This window comes from Nyctereutes procyonoides, unplaced genomic scaffold, assembly GCF_905146905.1.
Source record: "Nyctereutes procyonoides isolate TBG_1078 unplaced genomic scaffold, NYPRO_anot_genome, whole genome shotgun sequence".
NCBI lineage: Eukaryota > Metazoa > Chordata > Mammalia > Carnivora > Canidae > Nyctereutes > Nyctereutes procyonoides.
The window spans coordinates 55,537,972-55,564,084 of record NW_026575020.1 but is presented as its reverse complement, the minus strand read 5'-3'; the positions used below and the strand labels follow the sequence as shown (position 1 = coordinate 55,564,084).

The following is a 26,113-nucleotide window of genomic DNA, read 5'->3' as shown; positions in this document are numbered from 1 at the left end:
AGTGGTTGCTTCGTCCCACACTGCTCCAAGAGTGGTGCCCATTGGAAGGCATGGTTTGTGAGTTTAATTCCATTTCAACCAGCCCCAGGAGCCACTCATTGTCTTGTTTTGTTTTGTCTGTGCCAAAAAATGCTTTACTGAGGAGTGCTCAAAAGTAGCAAGCCATCAGATGAAATTTGGAATTGTTGTATTTCCCAAAGTTTTTTTTTTTTTTTAAGATTTATTTATTTTGGGGGGGAACCTGAGTGGCTCAGGTTTAAAATTTTTTTTAAAGATTTTATTTATTTGAGGGGGATCCTTGGGTGGCTCAGCGGTTTAGTGCCTGCCTTCGGCCCAGGGTGTGATCCTGGGGACCCAGGATCGAGTCCCACATCGGGCTCCCTGCATGGACCCTGCTTCTCCCTCTGTCTGTGTCTCTGCCTCTCTCTGTGTGTGTTTCTCATGAATAAATAAATAAAATCTTAATATATATATGAGACACAGGCAGAGGGAGAAGCAGGCACCATGCCGGGAGCCCGATGCGGAACTCGATCCCTGGACTCCAGGATCGCGCCCTGGGCCAAAGGCAGGCGCTGAACCGCTGAGCCACCCAGGGATCCCTAATTATTTGTCTTTTTTGAGTTGTAAGAGTTCTTTATATATTCTTGATACAAGGTCATTAAATATATGATTTGAAAATATTTTCTCCGGTTCTGTGGGTTGTCTTTTCACTTTCTTGATGGTGTCCTCTGAGGCCACAAAAGTAGTTTATTTTGATGAACTACAACTTATCCGTTTTTCTTTTGTGTCTTGTGCTTTTGGTGTCATGTCTAAGGAGCCACTGCTGGGGCACCTGGGTGGCTCAGTTGCTTTGGGCTTGGGTTGTGATCCTGGGGTCCTGGGATCGAGCCCTGTATCGGGTTCCCTGTTTAGTGGGGAGCCTGCTTCTCTCTCTGCCTCTCTCCCTTGCCTATGCTCTCTTTCTAATAAATAAAATCTTTAAACAACGACGACAACAACAACAAGAAAAGCCACTACCTCAGCCAGGTCCTGAAGATTTACCCCTATATTTATTTCTAGAAGTTTCCAGAGCTGCATTTTTAAAAAGTGAAGTGTAAATGACATAGTGTTATGTGCTTCAACTATATGATTCAACAAGTCTATACATTACTGTGTCCTCATCACAATAAGAATATCAGAGCTGCATTTTGGGCCAACCCCTGAGCAGACCCCAAGCTCTATCTCTGGCTACACCTCTCTACAAAGCCTTCACCCTTGTCCCAAAGAGGCTGCTTACATTTCAGGATTTCTACTCCGGGGTTTTCATATAGGTGCAACTGTGGACAGGGGTCCAGGCAGGGGTTGGGGCCAGCTTAAAGGTTCAGGATGCAGGCTGGTGAAAGAGGACGTGGTAAGTGAGTGTCAGGCTCTGGGTCCAAGGCTCGGGAGGGACCAAGGAAGCACCTGCTGAGGCCAACAGTCCCACCTTAGGGGGATTGCTGCCATTGGTCCCCGCCCCCCCCCCCAGGAAAGGCTGGGCCCGGTGCTGTCCAAGGCCCCCCTTTTTTCAGTCTTCCCTCGCTAACAGCTATGCCGGCGGGGCCAGTCGAGCTCAGGAGCCCGGAGAAAGCGACTCCCTGATCACCACCAAACTTGGCTTTCTTTTATCTCCGTTTACATCGCTTGCTAGGCCAACCTCTCAGAGCCCCGGGATCAGATCAGGGTCTGATGACCTCTCACGGAGGCAGGGCTCTAGGACCTAGGAGAGCCCTTTGGGAAACCCAGGTCCGCGCCGCTCCGACTGCGGGCGGGTGCAGGGCCGGCCCGGGTGGGTAGCGGGGACCGGGGCGCCACCACGCAAGGCCAGCCCGGATCCTGCAGTGCCCCCGGTCCCCCTCGAGGGGGCACCCGCCGGTCTTGCCCGAAGTCCGCCGCCCCGGCGCGGCGGGGGCGTGGGGGGTGCGGGGACGCGGCGGCGCGCGCCCGGCAGGTGGCTGGGCCGGGGGGCGGGGCGGGGCGGCGCGGCGCGGCGGGGGCGGGGGCGGGGGCGGGGGCGGGGGGCGCGCTCAGGAATGCGCACCGCCCCCGCGCGGCCCCGCCCCGAGCATCCCGCGCCGACCGGGCCGCGCTGCAGGGCGAGCGTCATGGCCGCTTCGAGCCCGCCCCGGGCCGGGGAGCTGCTGGCCGAGGCCCGCAGAGCTTTCCGGGAGGAGTTCGGGGCCGAGCCCGAGCTGGCGGTGTCGGCGCCGGGCCGGGTCAACCTGATCGGGGAGCACACGGACTACAACCAGGGCCTGGTGCTGCCCATGGTGAGGGGCCGGGAGGGGCGCCCCGGGGCAGGGCCGGCCGAGGCGCCGGGGGGGTGCCTGCCCCTGCGTGGATGTGGCGCGGCCGCCCCGGAGTCTGGGGGCGCCGGCGCGTGGGAGAGGCCCGGGGCCGGGTATTTCCCACGGTGGAACGGAGGAAGCGGGGGACCCGCGAGGAAGTAGCTCGGAGGGGGTGTGCCGACGCCTCTTGGCTCTAGCCTGCCCTCTGTGGACCGCCCATCCTCACCATCAGCTTGTGGGGCCCCGACGTAGCATGCGGAAGAGGGCACTTCGGGCTCTCCAGAAGCCCCAGCCGCAGGCTTTGGGGGAACTAGTCCTAGGTCTCCTGGCCCAGCCGGCTCCGCTTACAGAGGAGGAAACTGAGGCCCAGAGAGGGCTAGTGATCTGCCCGAGGTCACAGAGCTAGTCGTCGTGGGGCCGCAATTAGAGTCAGGCCTCCCAGCTCTCAGCCTGCGGCTCTTTCCACTTGGTGCAGCCTGGCAAGTGAGTGGGTACCGCGCGCCGGAGACCCCCAAAATGGGAAGGCATCAGTTGGAGCTCTTCTGATTCTCGTTTCCTTTCGAGCTCTCCTCCTGGTTGCCTCACAGCTGGGGAGCCCATGTTCAGGGCAGAGTCCAGATCTATACTTCTGCAGCACTGGCCCTGCCCCTGAAGACCCAGGGGCAGGATCCAAGCCCTCAGGGCCAACTCAGCACTCAGGTTCTTCCCCAGGACACCCCCTGTTTCTTTGTTGTCGCGCCTCAAAAGGAATCTGAAACCTTTCATTCCTCAGAGCTTTAGTATGGCCCCATCCCTTGGTCGGTGGTGGACAGAAGCTTTACATACTCCCTGTCTCTCCTGCCCACCAGGCACTGGAGCTGGTGACCGTGCTGGTGGGCAGCCCCCGGGCAGATGGCCTTGTCTCCCTCCTCACCACCTCTGAGGATGCTGATGAACCCAGGCGGCTGCAGTTTCCACTGCCTACAGCCCAGCGATCACTGGAGCCTGGGACCCCCCGCTGGGCCAACTATGTCAAGGGAGTGATTCAGCACTACCCAGGTATGGGGCCTCGGCCTGGGTCAACTTCACACTAGTGCTCTGAGGACCACCTCTCAGCTACAAAGCTCATTAGCTCAGCTAATCCACCACGGGGTAGCTTGCAGGGAAGAGTATCTCCGTAGTACAGATAATGAGACTGATATCCTGAGAGGTTCCAGAACTTGCCCTGAGCTGTTCATTATACGATTGGAGGAGCCAGGATTCAAACCCTAGCCTGCTGGCCTCCAGCGCCGTAAACCAAAGAAGAGTTAGGAAGACTGTGTCCCAGGAACCTCAGGTGGGAGGTTTAAGGGTAGTGGGACCAAGGTGGCCTCTGACAATTGAGATGCATCCCCGAAAGGAGCTACCAGGTAGTTGGCTCCCTTCATACCGAAAACATGCCCTTCGTGGGCCTGTCTGCCCATACGGCCCATCTCACCACCACCCATTCTTTCCAGCTGCCCCCCTCCCTGGCTTCAGTGCAGTGGTGGTCAGCTCAGTGCCCCTGGGGGGTGGGCTATCCAGCTCCGCATCCCTGGAAGTGGCCACGTACACCTTCCTGCAGCAGCTCTGCCCAGGTACCTCCTAGACCCCTGCCCCCAATCCAACCCTCCTTTCCCGAGGTTTCCTGGCTGGCGGTTGGAGCTTCGGGAGGAGGGTGGGAATCTATTTCCTTGGAGTATTGTTGGAGCTGCTGCTGCCCCTCCCCGCCACCCCCCGCACGCCCTCCTGGGCTGCACCAGACTCCCCACCTCACCCTGTGTCACAGACTCAGGGTCAGTAGCTGCCCGGGCTCAGGTGTGTCAGCAGGCCGAGCACAGCTTCGCAGGGGTACCCTGTGGCATCATGGACCAGCTCATCGCACTGCTTGGGCAGGAAGGCCACGCGCTGCTCATTGACTGCAGGTCAGGGGCTCCCCTCGCCCCCTCCCACCTCATCATCAGGAGTTTCTGGGTGGAGCATGCCCACTGCCCGGTGTGGCAAGCGGACACTTGTCTCACGCCAAGGGCTTGTCATCTCCCCACTCCAACTCTGTGCCAGGTCCCTGGAGACAAGCCTGGTGCCACTGTCAGAGCCTAAGTTGGCTGTGCTCATCACCAACTCCAATGTGCGCCACTCCCTGGGCTCCAGTGAGTACCCTCTGCGGCGGCGCCAGTGTGAAGAAGTAGCCCGGGCATTGGGCAAGGAAAGCCTTCGGGAGGTGCAGCTGGAGGAGCTGGAGGGTGAGAGCTGGCTGGGTATTCTGGGGGGTTGCCGGGCCCTGCGTGTGGCCTTGACCTTGCTTTGTCCTCCCTCATCTCCAGGGGCCTCTGCTATACTCTGCGCACTACCCCCAACACTGCAGACTGAAGGCTCCAACCTCAGCAGGGCTGCTTGAAATCTTAATAGTGTTTTTCTTTTTCTTTTCTTTTTTTTTTTTTTTAATTTATGATAGTCACACAGAGAGAGAGAGAGAGAGAGGCAGAGACACAGGCAGAGGGAGAAGCAGGCTCCATGCATCGGGAGCCCGATGTGGGATTCCATCCCGGGTCTCCAGGATCGCGCCCTGGGCCAAAGGCAGGCGCCGAACCGCTGCGCCACCCAGGGATCCCTCTTCTTTTTTTTTTTTTTTTTTTAATTTTTATTTATTTATGATAGTCACACAGAATGAGAGAGAGAGAGAGGCAGAGACATAGGCAGAGGGAGAAGCAGGCTCCATGCACCGGGAGCCTGACATGGGATTCGATCCCGAGTCTCCAGGATCGCGCCCTGGGCCAAAGGCAGGCGCTAAACCGCTGCGCCACCCAGGGATCCCCCCCCCCCTTTTTTTTTTTTTTAAAGTAGGCTCCACACCCAGCGTCGGGTCCGGTGCGGGCCTTGAACTCAAAACCCTGAGGTCAAGACCTGAGGTGAAATCAAGAGTCAGATGCTTAACTAACTGAGCTGCCTAGGCGCCCCTTAATCTTATGCTTTTCTACTAAGATTACGGTGCCACTATGGGAGGTAGAGAAAAATACAGAGGAATAAAATGAGCTATAAGACCAGCACCCAGAGATAGCTGCTGCTCACATTTTAGCATATTTTCCTCCAATGTTTTGTACATCTGTATTTTCAAAGTTTAGTAGATGTAGTATTGTCACTTGTTTCTCTTTTTAAAGATTTTATTTATTTATTCATGAGAGACACAGGCAGAGACAGGCAGGGGGAGAAGCAGGCTTCATGCCGGGAGCCCGACGTGGGACTCGATCCCAAGACCCCGGGATTATGACCTGAGCCAAAGGCAGATGCTCAACCGCTGAGCTACCCAGGCTGCCCTTTTTAAGATTTTAAAAAGGGAGAGGGAGAAGCAGACTTCTGGCTGAGCAAGGAGCCCTACATGGGGCTCCATCCCAGGACCCTGAGATCATGATCTGAGCCTAAGGCAGACACTCAACTGTCTGAGCCCCCCAGGCGCCCCTCTCTTGTTATTTTCTTAGGATTAGATTTTGAGGAGCAGGATTGCAGAGCAAAAGATAAACATGTATTTGAAAAGTTATTGATACATGTGGCCAAGAAGATAGCATATTTAGTAGTTTGAAGGTCAGATCAATATCGCTTCATTCTCCCTTACTCTGTGGAGAGGATACTATTTTGATTTATTCATTTTTAAAAGATTATTTATTTGTTTATTCATGAGAGACACACGGAGAGAGGCAGAGACATAAGCAGAGGGAGAGGCAGGCTCCCTGTGGGGAGCTGATGTGAGACTCGACCCCAGGAGCCCACAATCATGACCTGAGCTAAAGGCAGACGCTCAACCAGCAGACCCACCCAGGGGCCCCCTCTTCTCTCTGTTTTAGATGAGGGATCCATAGTAAGTGGCAGTTCTGAAACTTGAACCAGCCAGGTTGGCCCCCTAGCCTGTACTCTCAGCCTCGGGGACGGGCTGCTGGCATTGGGAGTTGTGCCCTCCCTGGCAGTGTGCGAGTGCCCATTGCAGGGACACTGGCCAGCTCTGTAGGACTGTCTGGTCCCTCTCATTGGTGAACTGTCAGGTTCAGACCTGTCCCACCTGCTCTTTGTAGGTGACCTTGGCAGAGGTTTTCACGCTGGAACACTGTGGCTCTCCCTCCTCTCCACTGCACCCCTTTCCCACCAGTCCTTGGGGGTCTCCCCTACCTGCAGACCAGTGCCGCCCTCTGCCTTCTTCAGAGTGTCCTGTGCCAGAAGCCCTACTTTGCCTCCTTCCTGTCTTCTGCCTGGCTCTTCCCCTTCTGCTTGGAAACATGGACAGTTTCTCTTCCCTTCTAAAATTGAGTCTCTTTTCCTGTACCAATTTTGGAAGAAGACATAATGCTTAATGGCCCCCATTTTGTCATCTATGTTCATTTCTCAATATTCTCAGTTGGCCCACCCCCTTCCCCAGCCACCAGACACAGCAGCCTCTCCCAGGGTCCCCCCCCACACACACCCCCAACACACCAACAGCTTGCACTCCCTCCCCATGAGCGGCCACTGGCCCTGCTTGCTCACACCTCTGGTTCTCTGCGTGTGCGTGTGCCTGCCCCAGGCTTCATCCTCAGCGCACAGCACTGGCCACCACTGCTCTACCTAGGACTCAGATTGGAGCCTGCAGCCCCTTGCTCTCCCGGCTGGGGCCTACCCTCATTTCTGCCTGCAGTCCTAGAGCCTCCACCTGATTCCCGGTGGAACTCCTCATCCCGCCTCCCCTGTAGGCTTCCCCTGCTGACTTCCCCTTGCCTGTTATTTCTTAACCCTTGTCACTCGGGTTTGAGACTTCCATCACCCCCATCACCCCTTGTCCTCACTGTTGCCCCTCCCACTTTGATATCTGATCTCTGACCCCTCCATCCCTTCCTCCCTGACATTAGGCCCCTTGTATTTTGAGCGCAAAACAGCTGCTGCCTGGCTCCTGGTGCCCACTTCTCCCAGCTCTGGCTCTCCACCCAGGGCAGTCGATTTTATCCACTGGAGCTCAGCTCCAGCCTGTCCCCGCTCCCAAACCTCTGTGGCACCCAGAATGAAGTAGCAGAGCCCCCTGGCACGCAGAGTGTCATCATCCACTCAACTTGCTCTCCCCACCTTAGCGTTAGCCAGCGGGACAGCCTGCTCCTGGCGTGCCCTATGCCCTGCCTCTTGACCTTTGCCTGGGCTGTCCCCCAATTCTAGAACCCCAGCCCCTGGAGGCTGCACTGATGCCCGGTGTAAACAGCGGTGGGAGGACGTCTCCCTCTTGTTCTGCCGTGGGCTCTTGAAGGCAGCACGTATCTCCCTCACCTCGGAAACAACAAGAGTCTGGAGCTTACCCTGCTGCTGATGGGGTTCCTGCTGTGCACCAGGCACCCTGCCGGGATGGGAGCTCCCCATGTGTTCTCTCACTCCATGCTTACCGCACTCGAAGTGACACGGGTGCCCCATTTTATATTCAAGGAGGGGAGGCCTTGAACCTTAGTCACCAACACAAGGTTCTATTTGCAGCTTTGTCACAATCAGGATCCCACCGCCTTGCTGCCCCCATCCCCACATCTGCAGGGGCTCAGAGGTGGTGGGTGGCGGGTCTGCTGACCCCTTTCCTTCCTCAGCGGGCAGAGAGCTGGTGAGCAAGGAAGGCTTCCGGCGGGCACGGCACGTGGTAGGTGAGATCCGGCGCACGGCCCAGGCGGCAGCTGCCCTATGCCGTGGAGACTACAGAGCCTTTGGTCGCCTCATGGTAGAGAGTCACCACTCGCTCAGGTGAGGACGCCTGGGTGCCTGTGGAGCCTGGGCGCAGGTGGAGCCTAGGGCAGGGTGGGGCCTGTCCTAGGCCCACCCTCTCCTGTGTCCTCTCTGCAGGGATGACTACGAGGTGAGCTGTCCCGAGCTGGACCAGCTCGTGGAGGCTGCGCTTTCAGCACCTGGGGTTTACGGCAGCCGCATGACTGGTGGTGGCTTTGGCGGCTGCACTGTGACCCTGCTGGAAGCCGCCTTCACTTCCCAGGTCATGCAGCACATACAGGTGGGTGGGTGGGTGCCCGGGGGTAGGAGGGATGGAGACGGGTTCCCAGGGCCCTGCCATGCTTAGACCCCACCTGCCTCTCCCGTAGGAGCAGTACAGTGGTACCGCCACCTTCTACCTCTCTCAGGCAGCCGATGGTGCCAAGGTGCTGCACTGGTGAGGCACTCCCCTGGGATAGCACCTGCTGGGCAGGGGGCCTGCCAGGCAGCAAGTCACGAAGCTCCGGGCCTCTGGCATCTGCCCTTACATCTGGGTGCTCAATAAACTTGTGCCTCCCACCATGATACCCGCCTGCCTCTAGAGGTGGGTGTGTGCTTGGGTATCAGAGAAGTGTGTCAGGACCGCTGCCCTGCTCTGCGCAGGCACTCCCTGGAGGAACAGACAGGGCAGAGCCAAGCCGTAGCAAAATCTTTTATTAAGTGCCAAACAAAGCTGGGCCCTTGTCACATGGGTGCCCACTCCTTGGTTACTCACAAATGGGCTGGGGCCTGGGGTAGGGGAGTTGCAGCCAGAAGGGCCTTCTGCTTCCTTCATGCCCCCCCAGAGGACACCTTCCCTCTGCTCTGTAGCCAGAGTTGCTGGTCCTGTGATCCGATTGTGGGTGCGCTGGGCTGCGGGGGGAGGGGGATCCAAGAATGGAGTAGCTGAGGCAGAGCCAGGGAGAGGAAGCAGAGTGGGGACCCAGGTTCCAGCACACTGTTGGGTAAGGGTGGTGGTGGGGATCAGGTCTGGAAGAACTGCTGGTCCACCTGGGTACTGAGGGTGCCACTGGTGGTTAGTGTCCGGCTCACAAACTCCTGAGTCACGTGGCGGGTGAGGGAGCCACTTGCTTCCAGGCGCTGGGACCCCAGGGTCAGTCCATCTACAGCAGAAGAAACACTGAAGGACTCTGCTTAGGCCCCTGCTTCCCGAGCCCTGTGAGCTCTTCGTCATCACCCCCCTCCCCCCTGCAGGAGAGCCAGATCCCTTGCCCAGCAGCTCACCCAGTAGGAAGGGTTCAGTTGTACTGGTGTGGGTGGTGGTGATGCTGCTGTACTCGCCTGGCAGTGGGTGCTGGACGAGTCCGAGGTGGCTGCCCAGTTGTGGGAAAGGGCCTGGTGTGGATAGAGAGGCCAGTCAGGGTTGGTGCCGAGTGATGCGGCCAGAGAAGGGGTAGGAGTCAGGAAGGGGCGAGGCAGCGTACCTCCATCCTGGGACTCAATGGTGATGATGCCCTCACGCTCTGGCCCACAGCCCTCGGTGGTCCTGGCCTGTACCTTGAATTTGTAGGGCACGTTCTCACTGAGGCCTGGCACGGTCAGCCGGCTCTCGGGGCTGTCCCCATCCACCAGGAATGTGGCTGGTTCTGGATAGGGAAGATGCCTTTAGTGTGTGTGGCTCCCTTCTACCTCTCCCCTGGCCACCCCTGACCTGGGGGCAGAGTACCTCCTCCATGGGCCATCTCACAGGTCACCACGTAGCCAAGGATGTTCCCTTCAGGCCTGCGTGGCCGCTCCCAGCTCAACTGCAGGGAGTCTGGGCTCAGGGCAGTAAACACCAGTGGGCCTGGGGCACTGGGTGTGCTCAAAGTGAAGGGGGAGCCTGCAGGCAGCAGAGCAAGAGTGTCGGTGTGTGGGTGAGTAGGAGACATCACGGGGGGTCGGGGGGGGAAGCCATGGGGTGGGGATGCAGCTCACCTGGCAGGGGGCAGAGCGGACTCTGGGGGTGCACCTGGGACTCAATGGTGATGACGCCCTCGCGTTCTGGGCCCCAGCCTTCCTGGCTCTGGGCCCGCACGCGGAACAGGTAGGAATGGTTGGGCAGAAGGTCTTCCACCACCACTGAAGTCTGGCTAGGGTTAGGGATGTTGAGCCGATACAGCTCCCCTAGGGATGGAGGTGGGGGGAGACAATGGAGCAGTGTGATTCCCACCCCTTCCCTAGGCTGCCACCAAGACCTGGTTGTCACTCACCAGGATTAGCTGTGGTTTGGGAACAGGTGGGATCAGCCTGGTATGCTATGGTTGGTTGTTTAGGATGTACACTACGAGGATAAGTGGAGCCTAAAATCCCACCTCCGTTCTGGCTGTTTATGGGCCCAAGTCAAGCTGCTGTGAGTTTGTCTTCCCAGGGAAGCACCACTTCCCAGCTCCCACAAAGGTATCTCCCAGGCCAGCAGAGGCCCTGGGTCCCTAAGCCAGGGAAGCCTTGTTAGGCAAAATGTAGCAGAGAGAGTGACCAGGAGAGAGGCCCAGGGGCTGGATGAGGACTCAGGAGAGCCGAGGTAGTGAGGAGCATGGGAGTGAGACCCTCAGAAGGTCTGGTGGGGATTGTCCTGTTCCAGGGGCTTGGGTGGATTCCTATCTGGCTGGATGCTCCCATGAGTCCCAACACAGGGCCCAGCCTTGCAAGGCGTCGCCCCACAGCCGCCAGCAGCAGCTGAGCCTCACCGCCGTTCAGCAGCTGGTACTCCACGCTGTAGCCCTGCAGCACCTGCTCACACTGTGGCTCCTGCCAGCTCACTTTCAGAGATGTGGGTCCCAGTGCTGAGAACACCAGGCGGGTGGGTGTGTTGGGCAAACTCGGGGCCAAGCGGGAGTCTGAAGACAGGAGGCTCTGGTCAGTTTGTGTCCAGGGTCTCTGGGCAGGAATGCTGCCTCTGTCCCCTGACCTGCGGCTGTCTCGTCTTTGCCGACTGCTGGCCTGGCAGCTCACTCCCCCTGCAACACCCTGTCCAGGTCCCCCACACAGCCTGCTGCCTCTCCTCCCCCAGCCCAGCACCCCCCCCAAGGGACAATGGCCATATTAGGCATCAGCAGTGATGGGGATGGAATGAGGGGTAAGGTGCTGGGTTCGGGCAGTGACTGCAATGAGCAGATGGGTGACAGATGGAGCAGGACAGCTGTGGAGACACAACAGCATGGCCACCCCTGTCCAGGTCCCCCACACAGCCTGCTGCCTCTCCTCCCCCAGCCCAGCACCCCCCCCAAAGGACAGTGGCCATATTAGGCATCAGCAGTGATGGGGATGGAATGAGGGGTAAGGTGCTGGGTTCGGGCAGTGACTGCAATGAGCAGATGGGTGACAGATGGAGCAGGACAGCTGTGGAGACACAACAGCATGGCCACCCCTGTACTACCTGGGCCCCGAAAGGGCGCTGCTGTCTGCCCAGCCAGGATTATAGTGTCTCGTGAGTTCCCAGAGGGAGGGAACCCCTTCATCTGGGCCCGACTCAGGGGCCCCAGGGCCCAGGACAGCGGAAGCCTGCTCCTCCCTTCTTCCCAGATGGGAGGGAGGCCTATGGCAGGACAAAACAGGAGTGAGAGGGCAGGAAGTGTGTGTGCTGGAGGATGGGCAGCGGGGCCAGCACCCTGAGCCTCCCGGGGCTGGAGAGGAAGCGTCGGGGGAGGCAGGGCTGGTTGCAGACACTCACTGTGGGAGGAGAGGGAGGTGAGGGTGGAGTAGTCTCTGGGCAGCGTGGCAGAGTGGGAGTGTTCTGTGCGGGTCAGCGAGTGGTAGTCCCGCGTGAGGGTGGAGGATGTACTCAGCACCCGGTGGGACACGTGTGGGCTCAGGTGGGTCCCGTAGGCAGTGTTGGCCACAGTCATCCTGTGCAGGGAGTTGGCGCTGCCCGGGAAGGCAAAGTCCATCCGTCCGTTCACCAGATGCTCTGCAGGAGGAGAGCAGCGTCACTGGCACAGACCTGTACCGGACCCAGAGCCCCATGGGGCAGGCTGTGGCCCTGGGAATTTCTAGGATTACCTATTTTCTGGGGGGTGGCCTTGGCACAAAGAAAAGCAGCCTCCCTTGGCCCACTAGGGACAGAGGCTCAATGTTCCTGGCCGAGCCCGAGGGGCCACACAGGCTCCTGCCGCCTGTGTCCCTTGGCCCTCAGGATGCCAGCGCCGTTGGTCTGAGCACCTCTGATGCCTACTGCCCTCGCGGTTAGCCCTGCCTTGGGGGGGGGGGAGCCCAAATGCCTGCCCTCGTGTCCCTTCAGGCCTCTGAGGGGTCTCCTTGGGTACGAGGGCCTGCCCCTGGGCTCAACAGATTTCTGACGTTGTGCGTTTTGAGGACATCCCGACTGCCTGCCCTGGGGGTCCGCCTGCGCGGTGGCACCTCCCCAGGCTCAGCCGGGGCCTTGATGGGCAGCCTGGCCACCGGGCGGACCCAGGCAGCAAGCGAGCAGCCCACGGGGTGCGGGGTCAGGGCGCGCGGGCAGGCCCGTCACCTCCGGGGGGCCCGGGGGTGGCGCCGCCACCCTCCCCGCCCGCGCCCGCGTCGGCGCTGTGGTCCGGGGGGCCGCGGGGCGCCTCGCCGTCGGAGGAGCGCCCGCTGCTGGCCGACAGGCGCGGGATGAGCTCCGGGGGCAGCCGCCACGTGATGCGCCGCAGGTCCAGCTCCTCCCCCAGCAGGGGCTCGAACTTCCAGCCGCCGCCTTGGGAACAACGAAGGGCCGCGTTGGCACCGCCGGCGGGCGCGGGCGCGGGCGGCGGCGGGGCGGGGGCCAGCGAGCGAGCCGCTCCTCGGGCTCTCGGGATCCTAGTGCGCGGGGCCGGGGGGCGAGGGGGAGCGGGCGGGCCGCGTGGTCGCGGAGCAGGCGACAGGCGCGGCCCGCGAGGTGGAAGAGGGGCCCCTCCGTGTGAGCCAGGGCAGCCCGGGCTGCAGCTGCTGAGGACCGGGCCCCCAGGGGTGGCCCTGGCTCTGTCACCAGCTGTGAGGTCTCCTGCCTGGAGCCTCCGTTTCCTATCTGTGTACTGGAGAGAGTGCTCTCTGCCCTGCCTGCCTCCCCCGGACAGTTCCAGAAGCCACAGGTAGTGTTAGCACAGGTAGTGTTAGCAGCTGAGTTTGGGCACCTGATCCTTACCTCCTGTTCTTTCTCTCAGACCGACAAACCCCCCAGGACCCTTGGACTTGGGTTCCTTAAGCCCAAGCCCTCTCAAGGCATGGACGGAAGAAAGAAATCCTGGAGGATGCTGACTCCTGGCATTCTATGATCGGTTTCTTGTTTTACATATAGATCAGGAAACTGAGGCACAGAGAGGGTGAGCAGTTCGTGTGGTGGCCCGCAGTGGAGCCAGAGCTAAAACTGATGCCAGGGAGTCCAGTCGAGGGCCCTTTATCCCACACTGTGGGGAATCAGGAGGGAGGAGGAGCAGGACTGGGGACAGGCCAGGTGGCAGCTCTGGACTCCTGGGCCATGCTTGCCTCCTCCCACATAGCCTTGTTCCTGGGAGGTGGCCTGACTGTCCTGGCTCCGTGACACAGCCTTCCAGTGCGAGGCTGTGTTTCCATATGGTCCCGTGTACACAACCCTGCGTGTACCCACTCCCAAGCAAGTCTTTGCCTGCTCTTCTACACAGACGTGCACACGACTGCATGTGGGCCACGTTAGCTTTGTCCCCTTGGTACCCAATGCCAATAAGGTGCTGCCAGATGGTAGGCTCTGGCAGCTTTGCTTTCTCTGGACCCCAGTGACAGCCCCGCCTCCTACCTGGGGCTTCCTCTCAGGGATCCCAGACCCACTCACCAGTGTCATCGGAGACGCTAGGCCTCTGGCTGCCAGTAGGGGAGCGTAGAACGTCATCACTGTACATGAGGAAGCTCTCATAGTCTTCCCCACACTGGGCGTCCACAATGGGGATGTCCGGGATGATGGGGACTGTGGAGTGGGAAGGAGTGAGCCAGAGCCCCAGATTCGGCCTCCTGTCCTCCCCTATCCCCCCTGCCCCCCCCCCCCACTCACTGGACATGGGCCGCTTGGGCTGGGTGGCCAGGTTGATGATGGCCTCCCGCTCGGGCCCCCAGCCTGCCCCATTGCGCGCCTTCACCGTGTAGCGGTATGGCTGGGACTCCCGCAGGTTCTCAATGAGCAGCATTCGCTTCTTGGGACTGTCCACCAACACCTTCTTCATGGGCCCGATGGGTCCTGAGGCAGGGAGAGCACCTCATGGGTCATTCGAGGTTCCTGCCTGGCCCAGCCCCGCCTCTGATGTGGCAGCCTGGTGCTCAGCCCTTTACTTCCCAGACAGAGCACAGGAACAAGGCAGGGGGCAAGCAGCTATGGAATTCCCAGGGCGTGCCAAGCCCCTGAGAACCTGGGCAAGGCATTCAAAGAAGTGTCACCAACTCTCCGAAGGGCTCATCCTTAATTGGCAGAGCCAGGACAGGGCTCGAGGTGGCCCCACTGTCACCTCTATTGATTGGTACATGGTCTTGCATCCAGGGTGCCTGCACCCAAGGTGTGCGCTCTAGTGGTAAGGCTGCCTGTGCCTCATTGTCCACAACCAAACCCCAAGTGCTGAAAGCAGAGCCATCCCAGCACCCAGCACAGCTGCCATGGGGTCATAGGAGCAAGGCCTGGAGCAGAGGGTGGGCTCAGGAAAGCTGTGTTTCGTGAGAGCTAAGGGAGTTGGGGAGGAGTGAAGGGTGTGCAGGAAGGCCCAGCAGTGTCAGGTCAGCAGAGGGCAGAAGCCAAGCAACTCTCCTGCGCTCACGTCTAGAAGGGCAGACACACAGCCCTGGGAGAAAGGAGAAAGTGGCTCCTGTTAAGAGCAAGTTATGGTGTCTAGGCCCAGATACAATGGGAAGGCTGCCATGTTGAAGCCTTCTGGAAACCAGAGAAGGCACAAAAGACTGGAGGCCACAGAAGGTCCCAGTCTCCAAAGAGGTCCCAGGGAGGGTTCTGGAAGATGATACCTAATAACACCCATGCTTAAAAAGAATGGACTTATGGAGGCCCATCAACCTGGGGGAGGTTTCTAGCTGCCAAGATGGGCACTGATTCTCGGCTCACCCCTCACATCTTGTTACCTAGTGAGAGAGGGGGAGGGGGCACCCACCAAAGTGCTGATGCCTTCATCCAGAAAGGCCATCCAGCACATAGCTGAGACCTCAGCAGCCTGAAGCCATGCCTAAGATGATCGAAGATGAATTTTCGATAGGATACATATCACTCCTGGGATTAAAGGCAGGGTCAGAGGACACTTCCTAATAGTGGTCATGGGTGAACCAGGTGTTATAAACCCAGAATGTGCCCAAGGGGTGATGCGGCTGCCGAGGTTGTATGTGGTCTGCTTGTCTGGTAAAGAGCAATGAGCCCGAAGTCTAGAATGATCTTGCTGTCCTTTGCCCTGTTGGGCCACCCCGGGAGTGCTAAGCCTGACCCATGTCAAGGTCCAGAGGTCGTATGAGGTGGTGAGCTCCCCATCCCTGGGACTGACCAAGAAGAAGTGAGGGCACGAGGAGGAGGCCCCTGCACCAGGTGAGATATGGAACTCATTTCCCTCACTTTCTCATCTTGGCAATTGGCAAAGCTGCCCACCGTTCCCTCCCTTCCAAGACTGGGAACAAACAGTGCTTCCAGGCACTCTGGCCTCGTGGCTACCAGATAAAATGTTACACGAGCCGTACTAAAAAAAATTATTATCTGAAATTCAGGATATCCCCAATTTGCTAAATCTGGTAAATCTACTTTGGCCCTAAGAGAACCGTGTAGAAATGAGCCACCCTGGTTGGCTGTATGGGAAGGCACTCCTGGACTTGTGAGCTCACCACACATCCAACTCACGCCTCCCATTCCCCCCCCTGCCCTGTGAGCTTCTGGGCTTGGTCTTGGGATGAGGTTAGCCCAAACCTGACCGCAAATCTCACGATGCCTCAGGGAACCGGACATCTGTGGTTCATCCACTGACCTGGGTGGCATGGCTTCCCTCCTGCTCTTTGCCCCCTCCCCTTCCTGCTGTCCCCAGGGGTTGGGGGGTGGGGTGTCCAGGTCCTTACGGTTGTCCTCGTTGACCAAGCCGTAGCAGACCTCATAGGCCGTGATCTCGCCGTTGGTCTCAGCCGGCTCACCCCAGCTCAGCTGGGTCACCGTAGAGGAGACGACATTGAAGGCCAGCCGCCCCGGTTCGCTGGGCACTGCGGGAGGAAGGGGGCCATACAAGAAGAAAGCTGTCAGCAGCTGCAGGGGGAGGGCGGGGTTCTGCAGGTGAGGGGTCAGATTGGGCAGGCTGGCATCAGGGTAGCTCAGGGACAGAGGTGGTGAAGCCTCACCTTCCTGCTGCGTGCGGCAGGACACCAAGGAGCTGTACGGGCCCTCGCCCTGGGCCCCATAGGCGCACACCTTCATCTCATAGTCGCAATATGGGTACAGGTTGGTGAGCTCCACTGAGGGCACTTTGCTGTCAAGCAGGTGGGCTTCGGACTCAGAGTCACCCTGGATCCAGTACTTCACCTGCCCCCGGGGGAGGAATTGGTCAGTGGGGAGCGGCAAGTGCCAGAGCTTCTCTTATTGTTCCCTCTGCACAGATGGAACACAGAGGGGTTGGGGACCTGCCAGGTTCACACAGTAGGCCTGGGGCAGAACTGGGGTGTCTCCTGGATGAGTGGAGGGGGCCACATTCCAGGAAGGAGGGCAAATGTCTGAAAACTTCAGGGATGGGTCCTCCCTCTTCCCCAGGCAGATAGGGGAGCCCCTGTCCACCTATGCTTGGCCCCCTAGGGTGGAGCATACCCTCTCCGCCCCCTCAGAGGCCCTCTGACCTCAGGTGGCCCATGTCCCCAGTGGGTACCAGGCCTCCCCATCCACCTCCCTCGTTGCCTCCCACCTTACCCTGTACCCTGCTGGCTTGCCAGGAGGGGGCAGCCAGTTGAAGTGGATTTTCCGGGACCCGGCAGCCTTGGCATTAGGGTTCTGGGGGGCACCCAGGTCACCATGGTGGGATGGGAAGGATGACAGCATCTGGCTTGTGAAGTTCCTGTCCAGTTCATCTGTAGTGGACCAAGGCCAAGTGGAGCAGCCAGCTCAGCCACCCGCGCCCCTTTGACTGAGGCAAGAATCCACCCTCACCACCAGGGGGCTCCGGAGATTCAATTAAACCCTCGGGGCCAAACACTTCCCCACCAGCACTCCACTGACAGCTGCCCACCCATTCTGGAGGAATGAGAAGGAGGAGGGAATTGGTCTGGCCTTCTTTCTCCCTTGGCAGCCAAGGGAATGTTCCAGGTGTTCGAACATTTGTCCGTATGCACCCCCTCCTCCCCTCTACCCTGAGAATCCTCCCTCCTCTCCTATCTTCTCAGCAAACCTCTGGCGGGGGCTGCTCACAGACACCGCCATACTGGAGGCTAAGGACCCATAAAAACTGGTTGCACTCTTTAGGAAACACCTGCATTTTAGCTGGAACTGAGGCTCAAGTCAAAGGGCTAAGGCCTAGCAGTGGGGTTCATGGTGCTGCCAGCAGGCTGGGTAGCCATGACGTGACTCCACCCTCTCAGGTTGAGAGCACAGTTGCCAGATAAAATGCAGGGCCTGTAGTTCAGCCAGAATTTAAGATAAATAACAATAGGATAAGTATATCACAACTGTTGCATGGGACAGACTTATATACAACTGTTCCTTGACTATCTGAAGTCCAGATTTCACTGGGCAACCTGTATTTTTTCTTGCCAAGACTGGCAGCCTCAGTGGAGAGGCCCCCAGCCCCCTGCTCTGTACCTGCTCAAGCACACCCCAGGCTCTGCGTACCTCGTTCCCCAATGACAACGGTGGCTAAGTGGGGCTGGCCCAGGCGGGCCCCAAACTTGGGGTTGCTGAGTTGAATGTGGAAGCGGCGGGTCTGGCCGCCCCGCAGGAGGGCATCCATCTCCTGCAGCTCCAGGAGCTTCACCTGCAGCTCCTTCCAGGTCTCCCCAGGTTGGAAGAGTAGGTCACCCTCTGCGGGGATATAGTCCTGGGAGTGGGAAGGGGTCAGGGTCAGGCCAGACCAGGGGACTGAATCACACCAAGCGCCCCACCCCAACCTCATATTACAGCAGAGACCATCCCATGTGGACACGAAATGGCTCGTGTTTCTATAGCACCACCTGTGCACCAAGCACTTTACAAATATTAGCTCATTTGACCCTCACAGCAATGTGAGGTGCAGCTATTACTGTCTCCATTTTACAGATAACCGAGGCACACAGAGGTAGAGAAACTTACCCAAGTTCACCGGGTAGTTGTGATAGAGCTGAGATTTGAACCAAGGCTCAGAGATGGGGATGTACAGCAGACAGAGAGAGCCCTACACAGGTAGGCTCTACCCAGGAAGTTCCTCCCTCCTGCATCGTGGCTCTGAAGTCTGGGATCCCACCAGGCCCCAGGCCCTGCTTCCTGGGTAGGGGGCCTCCTATCATTGCCAGCATGCTTGCTTGCTTTTTTTTTTTTTTTTAAGATTTTATTTATTTACTTGAGAGAGAGAGAGAGAGAGAGAGAGAGAGAATCCAAGCAGGGTAGGGTAGGGAGAAGACAGAGGGAGAGAGAGGAGCAGGCTCCCCGCTGAGCAGGGAGCCAGCCGTGGGCTTGATCCCAGGACACCGGGATCATGACCTGAGCCAAAGGCAGATGCTTAACCTGAGCCACCCAGGCTCCCCTCCAGCTTTCTTCTTTCAATGCCCCAGAGCTCTCCTGAGAGGTCAGGATGCTTACAAACGTGTTGGGGTCCACCCTGCAACTGAGAGGGGCGGGGGCGGCTCGCTTCTGCTCACAAGAGACCACTAGGGGGCGCTGCAAGCCAACATTTTAAGTCCAGGCCCAGCAGGGGGCAAATTCAAGTATAACAAACCCAGAAACACTGCAAGCCTAAGAAAAGCAGGAGTTACCTGCGAGACCACTGACCTGGGGGGAACATTTCCAAACGTCAAAGGCACAAAACTCAACGCTGGGGGAACTGTACTAGATCAAAGGAGGCTTCAGACCCACAACAAAATGCAAGGCCAGATCCTTGACTGGTTTCTGGACTGAGGCCAAAAAAAAAAAAAAAAAAAACGAAACAAAAACCTATAGATGTGAACAAGGGGAAGTCTGAATGTGGACCAATTATTAGGTAATACTACACTGTGAGGTTTCTTAAAGTTCGTAATGATACAGTTGTGTAGAAGAGCCTCGTTCTCAGCAGGTGCTGGCAGAAACTTTATTATTATTATTATTTTGTTTTTAATTTTTATTTATTTATGATAGTCATCAGAGAGAGAGAGAGAGGCAGAGACACCGGCAGAGGGAGAAGCAGGCTCCATGCATCGGGAGCCCGACGTGGGATTCGATCCCGGGTCTCCAGGATCGCACCCTGGGCCAAAGGCAGGCGCCAAACCACTGCGCCACCCAGGGATCCCCGCTGGCAGAAACTTTAGAGTCAATGTGATGTCTACGACTTACTTGGAATAGTTCGGCAAACAAAATGAAATGGAACACAACTCTCTCCCTGTCTCTCTACAGTTACAGATAAGAGATATACAACCACGCATACATCTGTATCTATGTACGTGCATCTATTCCTGTATCTGAACAGGAGAGAGAAAATAAATATTAACTGGTGACTCCATGAAAAGCGTAAATGGGTGCTAATGTTATGAGTCTTTTCATTTTTCTGTAGGTTTGAAGTTTTTCAAAATAAAAAGTTGAGAAATAATGTTTTTAAAAACATGTGAATACCAAAATATCTTTATAAAAGCACAGAAGGGGATGCCTGGGTGGCTCAGCAGTTTAGCACCTGCCTTTGGCCCGGGGTGTGATCCTGGAGTCCCAGGATCGAGTCCCACATCGGGCTCCCTGCATGGAGCCTGCTTTTCCCTCTGCCTGTGTCTCTGCCTCTCTCTCTCTGTGTGTGTCTCTCATGAATAAATAAATAAAATCTCAAAAAATAAAAAAATAAAAATAAAAGCACAGAAGGATTGCCAGATTCCAGAATATCTTTTATGGAGATTCTCTTTAATATGGATTTAGGGAAATTTATGGACCTGCAAATTCATCTTTGGAACTTTTATTGGGAGCACTGAAGCAGTAATGAGAACTGTTCCTTCCAATAAAAGGAAGTGTGGCCAGGCTGCGGGAGCCCACTGAGCGCAGGCTCGCCTGCATTTGCCAAACAGGCCTGTGGGCCCAGTGAGACTAGATTCTATTACTCTGAGTGAATTGCTGATATGAATATTTTTAGTTTGTAAATGTTGATAATAAATGCCGAAAAACAACCAAACCTGAAAGCCAAGTCAAGCACATCCAACAGCTGGATTTGGCTTTTCGCTAAGACTGGGGCCCAGTGATGGAAGGGATGGGGGCCCATGTGCACGGGACTCCCTGCCTTCAAGGGCTGCTCCTGCAGCTTGGCCCTGGGAGGGCCTGCCAGACAAACCATGACAGTCCTTGAGGGGTCTGTCCAAAGCCCCAGGGGGTGCCTGGATGGCTCAGTAAGTTAAGCATCTGACTCTGGATTTCAGCTCAGGTCATGATCTCAGGGTCCTGGGATCCAGCCCCTCATCGGGTTCCATGCTCAACAGAATCTGCTTGTCCCTCTCCCTCTGCTCATCCCCTGCTCTATCTCTCATAAACAAATAAACAAATAAATAAATAAAATATTTTAAAAAGAAAAAAGAAGAAGTCCAAAGCCCCAGGACTCCTGCCCTGATAGATACTGGGCTATTGGAAGGGAGACACGAATGATCTGGCCTTGATCCTGGCAGCGATGGGGCCTCACTTCGGGCACCACTAGCAGAAGCAGGTAGATGTGTCCTTTGGAAGCTGGGCAGGGGCATCACCAGCATCCAGGGACTGGACATGGCCACTGGCATGTCCTGCTGTCACCAGGCCCCTGGGAGATGCCTCTGACCCTGCAGCAGAGCCTTACCCGGTTGCCCTGTGCAGTGTTATCCTGTGTGCGGTAGGAGACCTGGGACTTGCCACTGTCCAGGATGCGCCGGACGACAGGAATGCGGGCCACTTGCTCCCCGCCGCTGACCAAGAACTCGGGCTTCTCGAAGGACACTATCCCGCTGGCTGCAAGGACCAAGGCACCAGTCAGGGCATCCGGGCCTCGGTCCCTTCTCAACAGCCACCATCCTTCTGGCCCAGCCCAGCCAAGACTCTGGGACTCTACTTGTCCTTTCTTTTTTCTTTCTTTTTTTTTTTTTAAGATTTATTTATTTATTTATGAGAGAGAGAGAGAGAGAGAGAGAGAGAGAGAGAGAGGCAGAGACACAGGCAGAGGGAGAAGCAGGCTCCATGCCGGGAGCCTGATGCAGGACTCGATCCGGGACTCCAGGATCACACCCTGAGCCAAAGGCAGGCGCCAAACCACTGAGCCACCCAGGGATCCCCTACTTGTCCTTTCTTCACCCCACTGCTCTCTGGGGGGAGGAGAGGAAAGGAAAGGAAAATTCTCCCAGGAAAGACTGAGGGGGCTGGAACAATGTCCAGGTGACATCCTGGAAGTGTCAGGGCAGAGGAAGGAGGTCCCACAAGGGCACAGCCAGACACGAGGCCCCGAGACTGAGGGCTGGGGCAGAGCAGGACAAAGTCCTCAGTGCTAGAGCAGGTGGGGAAGAGGCTCAGGGACCAGAGCAGGTGCTCTGGGTGTAGGAAGGACGGTTGTCAACAACCTGGGGTTCTCGAGGAGCAGGAGGGAAGGCAGTGAGGGTGTCAGTGGGGCAGCGCCTTGCTTCCCCTCCAGGTAGGCTTGGGTGAAAGGAGCTCCCACTGCCCTCCCTGCTCTGATGTCCCGGCATCCTGTGGAGGCCCATCCAACCTCACAAGTTCAAAGGCCGAGAGGGAGGGAAGAACAAGGGGAGGAACAAGGGCAACCTCAGGAAGACCCAGCCCCCTATGAGGATTAAAACAGAAGCTCCCACACTGAGTGCTCATGACCAGGCAGCGATGCACTGCCATGTACCCCTCTCAAGAGCCAGACACCCATTTTACAGATGGAGAAACCACAGAGGTTAAGTGACTTGCCTAGGCCACACAGCCAGGCCCCGTCTCCACTCCGATATCAGGAGGAACAAGGGCTCCCAGAGCACCCCGTCTGCACCCCCTGCTCCCCCCACCCTGACCCACCTTGCTCCTTGATGATGGTGATGTTTACTAAGCGGCGCCCGAGGGTGGCCGTGCCCATGGGTACGTCGATGGCCTCCACCAGCAGCTGCTTCTCATCGTCATCTTCGGGCCGGATAAAGAGGGGTACCCGCACGTCTACCAGCTCCACGCCCTCCTGGAACTCCACCATGCCCCGGGCATCTGGGGGGGTGTCGGGGGGCAGTCACAGACAGGTCAGGGGGCCGCACAGGGGTGGGAGGCACAAGGCAGCGGTGCAGGGACCCTGCCCACCTACCCTGGTCTGCAGTGAGGGTGTAGTAGCCGGGGGCCACCTTGAGCTCGTGGAAAGCCCCCTGCTCCACGTGCTTCTCTGTCAGCTTGAGCAGGGCCTGCTTGGCTGAGCGCGGCGCCGTCAGCACCGTGTCCACAATGGTGTGGTCCTGCCTGGGGTGGGGCCGGGGGGGTTAGGTGGGAAGTGTCAGGCTGGCCACTATGCTGGCCCTTGCCCACCCCCAGCCCTGCCTGTCCTCTCCCCATCAGGGGACAAGACGCCGCACAGCAAAAGGTACAGGGTCTTCAGAATGGGGCAGTCCTGGGGGCCCATGCTGGCCCCACCACCTCACCATGAGCCTCAGGGTCCCCATCTATGAAATGGGGCCTCTCCCGAGAGCACCCCCCCCCCGCCCCAGCCACACTCCTACAGGTGGGATCCCAGAAGTAGATGCAGGACAGAAAAGATGCTAAGGGCATGGGCGCTAGAGTCAGACAGCCTGAGTCCAAATCCTGCCTCCATTTCTCAGTAACTTGGTAATCTTGGGTAAGATACCTGACTGGGGGCTGCCCCACCCGTGTGCTTTCAACTCACTTTTTCCCAGAGTTGGGCTGCTGCCTGCGGAGGACAAAGAGGGGACTGTGAGCCACACAGTGTCAGAGGTAGAGGCACACCCTGCTTGGGGGGTACCCCTAGAGTTGGCAGTATGGGCAGCTCCCCCCCCCAACCCTGGGCACCCAACACCCACCGGAATTTGGTCTGCTGGATCTTGTGTGTGTCTGTGATCTGTCTGTACACCTCATTCAGCTGCCAGGCAAGGAAAGGCATGAGGCTGGCGCCCTGGGGAAGCCTCTCTACCCAGAGGCATCCAGGCCCAGAGGACATGGCTGGCTGGGGACATGCACATGGGCGTGCACATTGCCCTGTCCCCTTCTGGAAACATTCACAAGGATGACCCCAGGCCAGGCACATATCCAAGGAAGCCCCTCTTTCCTACTTGGAGAAATCCAGGTTCTATGGCTGCTTTCCCCCTGTTCTCCCTCTACTGGGATCACGCCCAGGCCCAGAGATGCCAGCTGCCCCAGGGTCAGCTTCTTTGGCCCTTACGTTCTCCTCCACCTCCTGGCGCAGTTGGTCACATTCTCGCGTGCCCGGCTTTAGCAGGTTCTCGGTGCATAGGCGGGCGAGGCGCAGGGAGAGCCCATAGGGCACTAGGGACAGGCAGGAATGGGTGTCATCAGCTCCCTGTACAAACAGGCACCCTGGGAGCCCCCTCCAGGAGCCGTGCTAGGATGCGGGGCAGCAGGGGGTTGGGGGGCATGGAGCTGGGTGGCTGAAACCCTGAGGCCTGTAGCACCATCAGGAATGGTAGAAGGTGGCCAAGCCTGTGCCTGCATCCGACACCCAGAGAAAGCAGGAGTGCTGTGATCTGAACCCTGGAACAGTGGTGAATGTGCCCCAGGCCCCAGGGGCACTGCCAAGAGCCACTGTGCCAAACTCCGGCCCTCACCCAGCTCTGTGGGGTTGATGCTGGAGGTGTGGGTGGCAAAGCCAGGCCGCTGCACGTTGTTGGTGATTTTCCATCTGACCATGTCACGTCCCTTGAGGTTCCCGCTGCGTAGCATGGGCGTGTCCAGGTGGTCGGAGGCCATCAGGTTCTCCCGCAGCATGTAGTGGTCCTCCTTGAAGCCCACCATGTGACCTGCATGACAGGGTCCTCAGCATAGGGCCTCACCTTACACCCTCCCGGCCAGACCCCCTCAAGGTGGGAGTCCAAGCCTCGTGGTTCAGCCACTACTTCCCCTCCACCCTATCTGGGAGAATGAGCGGCCAGAGTCCTTGCCGCCCCTGCAGATGCTGGACCAGTACCTCGGTTGCAGCAAGGAAGAAGTGCCAGGCAAGCCTAGAAGACAAGGTGGGGGAGGGGGGGATGAGGGTTGGGAGTGCAGGTTGCCCGAGCGCAGGTAAGCGCCTCCAGTCACCCCCTCTCCATGCCAATTGTCCAGAGGGGCACCAGTGCCTTCCCTAGACACCGGGACATCAAGGAAGTCAAAGGGATCTAGGTGTGGAGCACCTAGGGTGAGGACAGAGGGTGACGGGGCCAGAGGATTCCCAGTTGGTGGGACCCTGGTCCTGCCGGATGATCTGTAAAGTAAAGGATCTATGATCGAACCCATTTGAGAAGCACTGAATTCATTCCCCATGCCCCTCTTAGAGTTTCACTATGCGTACAACTAGATCAAAGGCTCGGAGAAGTCCCGCAGAGAAGAAGTCTCTTCCTCAAATGTATTTGATCATAGATGTCTTTTTTTCTTTATGACACATACTAACATCCCATAATAATGGGGCTATTACACGGTATTTCCCTGCTCCTACCATTCAGTATTCCGTGCCAGGCCACCCTCCGTGCTTTCCTGCCTCTTATCTTTTCTCCCCAGGGAGACTATCAGCTCCTGGCGCAAGGCCATTTCTTCCCTATTGGCTCCCATGGCTCTTTGCATGTGCCTGACCTGAGGTAAGTGGTCTCAGGTACGGGCCACTGATGGTTGGCAGAAGCAGAGGGCTGGGGTGGGAAGGGCACTAGAGCTGGGCGGAAGACGTGGGTTCACCCGGCCTCTGCCACCTATGGAGACCTTGGTGGGAAGGGGGGGTGGAGACCCTGGGGTAACTGGGGACCCTGGTGGAGGGTGAGGACCTGGTGGGGGTAGTGGTCCCTAGTGAGGGATGGGGACCCTGGGGTAACTGGGGACCCTGGCAGGGGATGAGGAGGGAGCTCCCACCTTGCAGCAGGCACAGTACTTCCAGCAGAGCAGCAACAGCAGTGCCAGGAGCAGCAGGAGGAAGATGAGCAGAGGGATGAGCCACCAGAAGGACCTGGGTGGGCACTCTAGGGACAAAGGGGAGGAAGGAAAGGAAGAAGACAATGCCCATTCCCCCCGGGCCCTGCCGGACCGCCCGCTGGCCCTGTCTGCAGGCTCACCTTTCTTCTTGTGCACCAGGACAGTGCTGTTGGGCCCCGGGGTGCCGTCGCCCTCCACGGTGTAGCTGTATGTGCAGTCATCCTCCTCATCCCGGAAGGAGCAGTGCTCCAACACCTCCTCTCCTGCACCCACAGATGGTCAGCAGGGTACCCCAGGCCTCAGGAGGCATCCTCTACTCTGGGGCCCACTGTGCCCATTGCACATCTCCCTGGGGGAGAACACAAGTCCCCTGGCACAGGGCCAGGGTGAGGAGGGGCACTGCCCCGTCCCTGCCTGGGAGCAATCAAAGGCTGCAAATCTGTGCCCCATGCCCACGTCCCCATCCTGGATGTCACTCAGGAACTTGGCTTCTAGAACACTGATCTGACCTGCAGGAGAGGAGGCTGTGTGCCCCCATGGCCAGACTATGTGCCCCTACTGTGTTCATATCCCTGCCCGGCTATCTGCTCCCTGCCCAGGCCAGGTTCCCCCTCCCCAGACTCTTTGGCCCCTACTCAGCTGTGCATCCTGCTGGGGTCCGTGTGTCCTGACAAGCCCGCGTGCCCATGCCCAGTTGGTGTGCCCTATGTGCATTCTGTGACCTCTCCCCAGTCTGGAATCCCTCTCTCTCACCTGCATGATCTCAGCGTGGATTGTGAGCCTTCCGCCCAGCTCTCCAGCCCCACCCAGAGGAGTGACACACCCTACCCATCGGATGCCCTTTGCCTAGGTTCTTAGCACCCGGTCCTCAGCGCTGCAT

At 58.0% G+C, this 26,113-nt stretch overlaps 2 protein-coding genes across 6 annotated transcripts in view; one reads left to right on the top strand and one right to left on the bottom strand.

Moving 5' to 3' along the window:
- The first annotated feature begins 2,062 nt into the window (after positions 1–2,062).
- Positions 2,063–8,582, top strand: GALK1 (galactokinase 1). Its single transcript, XM_055318750.1, has 8 exons — positions 2,063–2,288; positions 3,155–3,344; positions 3,782–3,901; positions 4,093–4,228; positions 4,365–4,546; positions 7,886–8,036; positions 8,136–8,298; positions 8,387–8,582. Exons 1-8 carry the CDS (start codon positions 2,124–2,126, stop codon positions 8,456–8,458), a joined length of 1,179 nt encoding a protein of 392 aa, XP_055174725.1. The 5' UTR covers positions 2,063–2,123; the 3' UTR covers positions 8,459–8,582.
- A 112-nt stretch (positions 8,583–8,694) lies between these two features.
- ITGB4 (integrin subunit beta 4) overlaps positions 8,695–26,113 on the bottom strand; it is a 30,409-nt gene continuing 12,990 nt past the window's right edge. For 2 of the 5 annotated variants that reach the window (XM_055318716.1, XM_055318707.1), the window contains 25 exons: positions 25,374–25,496; positions 25,174–25,280; positions 24,263–24,296; positions 23,904–24,095; positions 23,501–23,604; positions 23,142–23,200; positions 22,988–23,011; positions 22,418–22,566; positions 22,144–22,323; positions 20,939–21,087; positions 17,806–18,010; positions 16,891–17,048; positions 16,332–16,512; positions 16,059–16,196; positions 14,023–14,205; positions 13,807–13,938; positions 12,508–12,714; positions 11,710–11,946; positions 11,416–11,574; positions 10,727–10,876; positions 9,975–10,163; positions 9,724–9,879; positions 9,482–9,643; positions 9,282–9,392; positions 8,695–9,160 (listed from right to left, as the gene is read on the bottom strand). In XM_055318716.1, the coding sequence (XP_055174691.1) occupies positions 9,021–9,160; positions 9,282–9,392; positions 9,482–9,643; positions 9,724–9,879; positions 9,975–10,163; positions 10,727–10,876; positions 11,416–11,574; positions 11,710–11,946; positions 12,508–12,714; positions 13,807–13,938; positions 14,023–14,205; positions 16,059–16,196; positions 16,332–16,512; positions 16,891–17,048; positions 17,806–18,010; positions 20,939–21,087; positions 22,144–22,323; positions 22,418–22,566; positions 22,988–23,011; positions 23,142–23,200; positions 23,501–23,604; positions 23,904–24,095; positions 24,263–24,296; positions 25,174–25,280; positions 25,374–25,496 (3,629 nt within the window). In that variant the 3' untranslated portion in view covers positions 8,695–9,020. The remainder of the gene's footprint in view (positions 9,161–9,281; positions 9,393–9,481; positions 9,644–9,723; positions 9,880–9,974; positions 10,164–10,726; positions 10,877–11,415; positions 11,575–11,709; positions 11,947–12,507; positions 12,715–13,806; positions 13,939–14,022; positions 14,206–16,058; positions 16,197–16,331; positions 16,513–16,890; positions 17,049–17,805; positions 18,011–20,938; positions 21,088–22,143; positions 22,324–22,417; positions 22,567–22,987; positions 23,012–23,141; positions 23,201–23,500; positions 23,605–23,903; positions 24,096–24,262; positions 24,297–25,173; positions 25,281–25,373; positions 25,497–26,113) is intronic. The other 3 variants (XM_055318725.1, XM_055318730.1, XM_055318737.1) reach the window with 3 other exon arrangements.